Below are 7,750 nucleotides of genomic sequence, written 5' to 3'. Positions count from 1 at the left end.
GGCTGCCTACTTTGGTGAGATCAGCATCGGGACCCCACCACAGAACTTCCTGGTCCTTTTTGACACCGGCTCTTCCAACCTGTGGGTGCCCTCTGTGTACTGCCAGAGCCAGGCCTGCAGTGAGTGCCGGGCTGGGCAGGGGAGGCGCTGACACCTGGGGGCGCGGGGTGGGGGGGCAGTCTTCATAGGGATCACGGGGGACCTTTCGTCCTGGGAGGTTAGGGACTGGCCCAGGGCCACTCGCACGCCCAGGCGGGAGGGAGGAAGCTGGTCCTGGAGCCCACTGGCGCCTCTGCCTTCTTGCTCACCAGCTCCTCTTCCTCCATCTGCGCGCCCTGCTCTGCTCCACTCCTCACGAAGTCCTCACTGGGGTCCCCACGGAACATGGGAGAACTGGGAGGTGGTCCCCGTCCTGTGCAATGTTGATGCTCACTGTCTTATGGCTGCCCTGGTCCCTGCCAAAGCCTTGGGGTTCGGGTCCTCAGGCCTGTAGCCCGAGGGTCCCCCATGGGCCCCGCCCTACATGCTCTTAGGCCCTGGCGTGGCCAGCTTGCTGATCTGGTGAGGTGAGATGAGGGTGGGGAGAGCAGGGACGCCCTGGGGAGTCAGTCAGTCCTGCATCTGGTAAGTGCCAGTGACCTGCTGGGCCAGGAGACCGCAGGGAGGTCACAGGCCTCGGGCCCCAGAGTCTCTACGTCAGAGGGGGTGTGGGGCCAGGGCTGGCCTTCCAATGCTGGAACCGGAACCGGAACCGGGTGGGCCACCCCTGATGTCCTGAGGCTCCAGGATGGGAGCACAAGCCCGAGAGGCAGGGCAGCCCCCCACGAGCCAGCCCGACTCCCCACACCCTCCCGCCCCTGCAGCCGGCCACAGCCGCTTCAACCCCAGCCAGTCCTCCACCTACTCCACCAACGGGCAGACCTTCTCCCTGCAGTACGGCAGCGGCAGCCTCACCGGCCTCTTCGGCTATGACACCTTGACTGTGAGTGACGTTGCTGCCCCCCCTCCCCCCACCCAGGCCTTCGGCTCCAGCCTCACAGGCCTCAGGGTCTAACCAGATTAGACGGAGACCCTGACAAACATGGGAAAACACCGCGTGCTCTACTGCGCAGGACGGGAAATCAGCACAGTAAGGCCCAGTCGTTCACTCCCTGAACCCCTCTAAGGGCCGTCCTGCGCAGGACCCTGAGGACACCGCGGTGAATGGGGCCACCCAGTGGGGGGCAGGTCCTGCAGGAGGGAAGGCCACTCAGAAGAGACAGCTGCTCTTGCAAGACCTGCCGGGGAGGAAAGCAGGACAGATGAGGACAGATGGAGGAGGGGTGAAGAAGAGCCTTGAGGGGTCTCTGGGGGTGTCTGGGGAGTTGGGGGTGGAGTGACACTTGTCACCTCCCATCCTCTGTGCCGCTACAGGTCGAGAACATCCAGGTGCCCAACCAGGAGTTTGGCCTGAGTGAGACCGAGCCGGGCGACAATTTCGTCTACGCGCAGTTTGACGGCATCATGGGCATGGCCTACCCTGCCCTGTCCGAGGGCGGGGCCACCACGGCGCTGCAGGGCATGCTGCAGGAGGGTGCCCTCACCAGCCCCGTCTTCAGCTTCTACCTCAGCAAGTGAGGAGCCCCTCCCCCTCCTCAGCCTGGACAGCTGGAGCTCCGTCCTTTGGGATTTGGAGGCCACGCAGCAGGCACTGGCCCCAGCACTTCTGTGCCCAGGGCTTCCCTCCTGGGCTCTGACTCCTCCCCCACACCCCCTGCTCCCCACCCGGCCTCGGCCTGGGCCTCACCTCGCCTCGGTCCCCAGCCCACTCCTTTGCTCTGCGTTCCTCAGCCAGGGCAACCTCTCTCTCTTGCTGTGAGTGTCGCTGCTGATTCTCACTGGCTCCTGGGTTCACCTGCTGCCAGAGCCTCTAGCTCACTGCCGCGGACCGAATGCTTCCCGCCCGGCACCTCTCTTGCACAGTCATCTGTGCTTCACCCCTTTGATCTATTGCTCTAGCCAGGCCGTGGGATGGCAGCCAGGTTCAGGTTCCGCTCCAGGCCCCCCATTAGCTCCTAACAAGCGGCCCCCCTCGCCGCCAGCCACAGCAAACGCGGCCATTTATGGGGAGGGTTATGGGGAGGGGCCTGGGAGCTGGCCGGGGAGCGGGTTCGCGGCTTAGAACAGACTTTCCTTCTTTCCTCTCCGAAGGAGCCGACCACCTTGTAGACAGAGTAGCTGGGGCTGACTCGCTGGGATCTGTTAACTAACGTTGCCCCTTTATCCTCGACTTCTGTTTACAATCTCTCTGAGCTTAGCCTTTAGGAGCTTCCCCCAAACCGAATGCTTCCCGCCCGGCACCTCTCTTGCACGGTCATCTGTGCTTCACCCCTTTGATCTCTTGCTCTAGCCAGGCCGTGGGACGGCAGCCAGGTTCAGGTTCCACTCCAGGCCCCCCACTAGCTCCTAACAAGCGGCCCCCCTCACCGCCAGCAACAGCAAACGTGGCCATTTACGCGGCCATTTATGGGGAGGGGCCTGGGAGCCGGCGGGGAGCGGGTTCGAGGCTTGGAACAGACTTTCCTTCTTTCCTCTCGGAAGGAGCCGACCACCTTGTAGACAGTAGCTGGGGCTGACTCGCTGGGATCTGTTACTAACGTTGCCCCTTTATTCTCTATTTCTGTTTACAATCTCTCTGAGCTTGGCCTTCAGGAGCTTCCCCCAGTTCCCTCCAGTTCAGCCACCAGGCCGGCCTCCCAACCAAACACAGCCGTCCCCCCTCCCTCCCTCCAATCCCAGTGAAAACAACCAGCTCCACCTGCGCCAGGCAGTGGGAGGGAGAGGAAAACGGAGGGGTGGGGTGGGGGATTGCCGGGGGTGGGCACACACCAGCAGCTTCCCTAGGGCAGGATCATCCAGGAGCCTGAGGCACTGGAGATTCTGAGGGGCCCAGCCTGGGAGCCCCGTCCGAGGGGAGACACAGCCCTGCCCCCAGGGGGCCCAGCCTGGATGGAGGCAGGACACTCTGGGGATGACTGGTAACAGGAAGTCCTTTCCCATGGCCACTCCCTGACTCGCCTTCCCCTCTGCCTCCTGCAGCCAGCAGGGCTCCCAGGACGGCGGAGCGGTCATCTTCGGGGGTGTGGACAGCAGCCTGTACCAGGGGCAGATCTACTGGACCCCTGTTACCCAGGAGCTCTACTGGCAGATTGGCATTGAGGAGTGAGTGTGGGGCGGCTCTGGGCGTGTGGGCGCTTCATGCCACACACCCACACACCAGTTGGGGGTGGGGGACGGGAACAGGGGACCCCCAACCCCCTTCAGGCCTGCCCCCACAAAGCCACAGCTGCCCTCTGCTGGAGTTTTGAGGCCCAGCTCGGCCTGGAGAAGAGGGTGTGATGGGGACAACATAGGAAGGGGCAGGATTTGGAATTCCAATTATTTCAGAACCTGTCATCCAACACTATGGCCTTATAGATTAGAAACCGGGGTGCATGGTGGTTGGAGGGAGCTAATTTGCTTAAAGTACCTATCATATATCTGCAGCCCTGACTGTCAATGTTTCTAGAACCTTCCTTGGAACTTTTAAGAAGAGCTTTCATGGCCATTTAGGTGGCCCTTAAGTAGACTGGTGTGGTGGGAGGCTGGATTGATCTTCCTGGTCGCACCTGGCATGGGGGGCTGTGGCTGTGAGTCCCTCAGAGGTGGGGAAAGCTCACCCGCTAGCTGCCCTGAGCTGGGGGTGCTAAGGCCGCTCATCTCCTCACCGTTCAGGTTCCTCATTGATGGCCAGGGCTCCGGCTGGTGCTCCCAGGGCTGCCAGGCCATCGTGGACACGGGCACGTCTCTGCTCACCGTGCCCCAGCAGTACCTGAGTGCCCTGCTGCAGGCCACGGGGGCCCAGGAGGACCAGTACGGACAGGTGTGTTGGCGAGGCGTCCCTTCCCGGGGAGAGGCAGCGGGAGACAGTTATGGTTGCTCCTGGGATCCCAGAATGGCCTGATTCTTGGCCTCCATACGTCATCGTCGGGCTTCCCAAGGCCCTGGCGTGGGGAGCCCGGGGTGACTGGGCGGGGCCTGGGGCCGGCTTCAGGGGGCAGCGCCTGAGCTGAGGGGCTGTGAGGAGGCTCCAACTAGGCAGCATTTCTTCGGAGCTTCAGCTCCTCAGAGGAAACACTTGCCAGACTTGGAAGTCAGAGCAGAGTCACTGGAGGTGGGGCCAAGCTGGTGAGGGACCAGGGGTAACTTTTTTAAAGTATGTTTTTTATTGATTTCGGAGAGGAAGGGAGAGGGAGAGAGAGATAGAAACATCAATGATGAGAGAGAATCGTTGATCAGCTGCCTCCTCCATGCCCCACAGTGGGGATCGAGCCCGCAACCCAGGCATGTGCCCTTGACTGGAATCAAACCTGGGACCCTTCAGTCCACAGGCAGATGCTCTATCCACTGAGCCAAACCAGCTGGGGCGAGGGATAACTTTTTAATCCACATGTCCCTCACCTCTCTAGGGCCAGGCCCCCTGCTCCCCCTTTCTCCAGAACCCAGCAAAGTGTTTGTCTAAGTAATTCCTTCCCATTACCTTTGGGGACCGACTCTTTCTACAGATCTGTGTGTTTTCAAAAGACAGTTGCAGAGATGGGGCACAGATTCAATGTGTCATGAGGAGAAATTCAGGCAAAAGTAATGTTTTTGGGGTGGGAGAGATGCTCGGGTCTCCCCAAATCCCACCCTCCGTGCGGGAGTCCACGAGAGTAATGCCAGCAGTACCGACACAGGACTCCCCCCTAGTGTTGCCACCTCCGGTCCAAAAGCGGGCTGGGGACTCAGGCCTGGGACCAGAGGGGCTGTGGCGACGGGTCCGTAGGTATCTCAGGTGGGAGATGAGACAGCCTGGGCCCTGCTCCTCTCTCTGCAGTTTGTTGTGAACTGTAACAGCATCCAGAACCTGCCCACCTTTACCTTCATCATCAACGGGGTTCAGTTCCCTCTGCCACCCTCCTCCTACATCCTCAACGTAAGTGCTGGTCCCCGGGGCTAAGCCAGCAGGGCCATGGGGGCTGGGAGGAAGGCGTGGGGAGCCAGGCACCTGGGTCTCCTTACCCTGCGCCACTTCCCGTAGAATCAGTTTCCCCACTCACTGATTCCAAACCTCCTTCTCTGGAATGAGGCTGCGAATAGTTAATACAAGCATTAACTATTATTATTAATTAGTGGGGAGAGGCCCTGGGCTCTTTGCTGCATACTTACCAGGGCCAGCCGCGGTGGGAAACACTCTGTCTACGCTACGCTACTTAATGGACACGACATCCAATGAGGGAGATGCTAATTTCTATTTTACAAGTGAACAGAGAGGTTAGATAACTTACCCAAGGCTACACAGCTAGTCAGGGTGAAACTAAGGTTTGGGTCCAAGTTGGTCGGCCTTGAACGCTTGACCATCAGGACGACCTGGGAGGAGGAGGTGGGTGGGTGAGTTGGGGGGGGGCGGGCATGAGGAGAGGAGTCCCTGTGGAGGACCGCTGCAGCCCTAATTCTCCCATTCCGGAAATTCCTCCTGCCAACCTCTGCTCTGGCAGCTCAGCTGGCCTGAGCCCTCACAGCAGAGACGCTGGCTCACTCATTTCTGCATTTGTGCCCTGGCCCCGGGCGCAGGGCTGAGTGTGCCTGTCCGATGAATGAGAGCTGTGCTTTGTCTTGTGCAGGACAATGGCTACTGCACCGTGGGGGTCGAGCCCACCTACCTGCCCTCCCCGAACGGCCAGCCCCTGTGGATCCTCGGGGACGTCTTCCTCAGGTCCTACTATTCTGTCTACGACATGGGCAACAACAGGGTGGGGTTCGCCACTGCCGCCTAGACCCAGTGCCTGGACGGCTGGGCTCCCCTCTTCCTCTCAGCCCCCCACCTTGCAGGGGCTTCTCTCTGTGCTTCTCTGGATCCAGCCTTCCTTTTCTGGACTCTGGACTTTTTCTAATAATAAATAGTTCTTCTTCATGTTGGTCAGCCTGTTGTTGTTTTCGAGGGTCGCTGTGACCCGTAAAGGCCGCGCCTGGTCTTAAGGAGTGGGGAGCGAGCGTTAGGGGCGAAGTTGCTTCCGCTGAACCATGTTGTCCCTCAATTGCTTCCAGGTTTCTGGGTGGGCTCCTGAGATTGTAAGAGAAATGGGGCATAAGGGAGGGCTCGGGGATGGGCCCTGTGCCCTTCAGAGCTTCTCTCTGCAGAGGGAAGACAATGGTAGCGGCATCAAGGCAGGGCATTTCTTTGTGAAGGGAAAAGGGGCCCTATTCTGACAACCCAAAATGCTCTGCTGACCTAACTAATCAAATTACCACCAGAAGTACCTCCTGAGATTGTAAGAGAAATGGGGCATAAGGGAGGGCTCGGGGATGGGCCCTGTGCCCTTCAGAGCTTCTCTCTGCAGAGGGAAGACAATGGTAGCGGCATCAAGGCAGGGCATTCCTTTGTGAAGGGAAAAGGGACCCTATTCTGACAATCCAAAATGCTCTGCTGACCTAACTAATCAAATAACCACCAGAAGTACCCACCCCCGATGTCCACAGGCATGTCCACTAGCAGTGTGGCCGGGGGGAGGGGGCAACAAATCTAAGTCCACTTCCTTATCTGGGATCAAGCTTGCGCTGGGAGCTTCCGGAAGCATGCTGGATGCCTCGGATGCCTACGTGCACTTGTAACAGTCATGGGTCCTCCAGGGAGGAGGCTAGTGCCACCAGAACCTATTTCCAGGAGGGCTTCTGAAGGTCTGAGCTGAGTTAGGCTGAGAATATTTTCACCCAGGACCTGTGTTTGAAGAAGGGCTGGCCCTCAAAAGTGCACAGGAGGGAGAGCTACTTAAATCACATGGGCTCTAACCAACTGTCCCTCTATCAGCCGTGGGCAAACTACGGCCCGTGGGCCGGATCCGGCCTGTTCGGCTGTTCTATCCGGCCCGCGGAGCCGAAAGAGCAGAGGGTTCTCTTGCTCTACCCAGCAGCAATGTTAACATGTATTAGTTCACACAAACACTCCATCCATGCTTTTGTTCCGGCCCTCCCGTCCAGTTTAAGAACCCATTGTGGCCCTCCAGTCAAAAAGTTTGCCCACCCCTGCATCCCTGTCCTCTCTAGGAACCACCTAGCAAGACCCAGAGGCAGGGGGTGGAGGAGGGAGATGGGGAAGGGTGGAGGAGGGGGAAGGAGAGGGGAAAGCAGAGAATGATGGCTCAGGACCCTGTAACTTCTTCCAACAGGGGAAGGTGACATGGAAGATCAGAACATTCCTGGGTGTGATAGCGGTGGGGGGCACCAGAAAGCGGGACTGATGAGACCTGGGTTGGGAGGGGCAGGCTGTACATGCAAAACTCATAGCGGGCGGGAAGGGGGGCTCCATTCCACGCCACACTTCTTTCATCCTGTCCTTCACAGGCTGACCCCAACCTTGCCCCTTATGTCCAGAAGCAGGTGTAAATGCGCAAATCAGGTGGCAAACTCCCGTTGCCACTGGAGAGTTCCTATGGCAACAGCACACCCCCTGGGACCCTACATCTTCCCTAGATTCTTGGGAAAGACAGCCTGCTCTGTGCCTTTCCTTGGGGTCGGAGAGGCAACAGGGTGCATAGTAGTGCGCTCCGGTTCGGGACATCACTGACTGAGAAGAGAAAGAAAACTTGCAAAAGGGGCAGAAACGAAGTGGATAGATAACAGGTTCCAGGTTAAACGCCAAGTCGCTGTCTACCGCCTTGGGCCCAGGGAGCGGACTACAAACCCCGGCGTGCCT

At 59.2% G+C, this 7,750-nt stretch overlaps 1 protein-coding gene across 1 annotated transcript in view; it reads left to right on the top strand.

Moving 5' to 3' along the window:
• PGC (progastricsin (pepsinogen C)) overlaps positions 1-5,956 on the top strand; it is an 8,102-nt gene extending 2,146 nt beyond the window's left edge. Inside the window, exons 3-9 of the mRNA XM_006776329.1 lie at positions 2-119; positions 864-982; positions 1,414-1,613; positions 3,079-3,201; positions 3,754-3,901; positions 4,895-4,993; positions 5,682-5,956. Of these exons, the coding sequence (XP_006776392.1) occupies positions 2-119; positions 864-982; positions 1,414-1,613; positions 3,079-3,201; positions 3,754-3,901; positions 4,895-4,993; positions 5,682-5,834 (960 nt within the window). The 3' untranslated portion in view covers positions 5,835-5,956. The remainder of the gene's footprint in view (position 1; positions 120-863; positions 983-1,413; positions 1,614-3,078; positions 3,202-3,753; positions 3,902-4,894; positions 4,994-5,681) is intronic.
• The last annotated feature ends 1,794 nt before the right edge of the window (positions 5,957-7,750 follow it).

This window comes from Myotis davidii, unplaced genomic scaffold (genome assembly GCF_000327345.1).
Source record: "Myotis davidii unplaced genomic scaffold, ASM32734v1 scaffold167, whole genome shotgun sequence".
Lineage (NCBI taxonomy): Eukaryota > Metazoa > Chordata > Mammalia > Chiroptera > Vespertilionidae > Myotis > Myotis davidii.
This window is presented reverse-complemented; position numbering and strand designations above follow the sequence as displayed.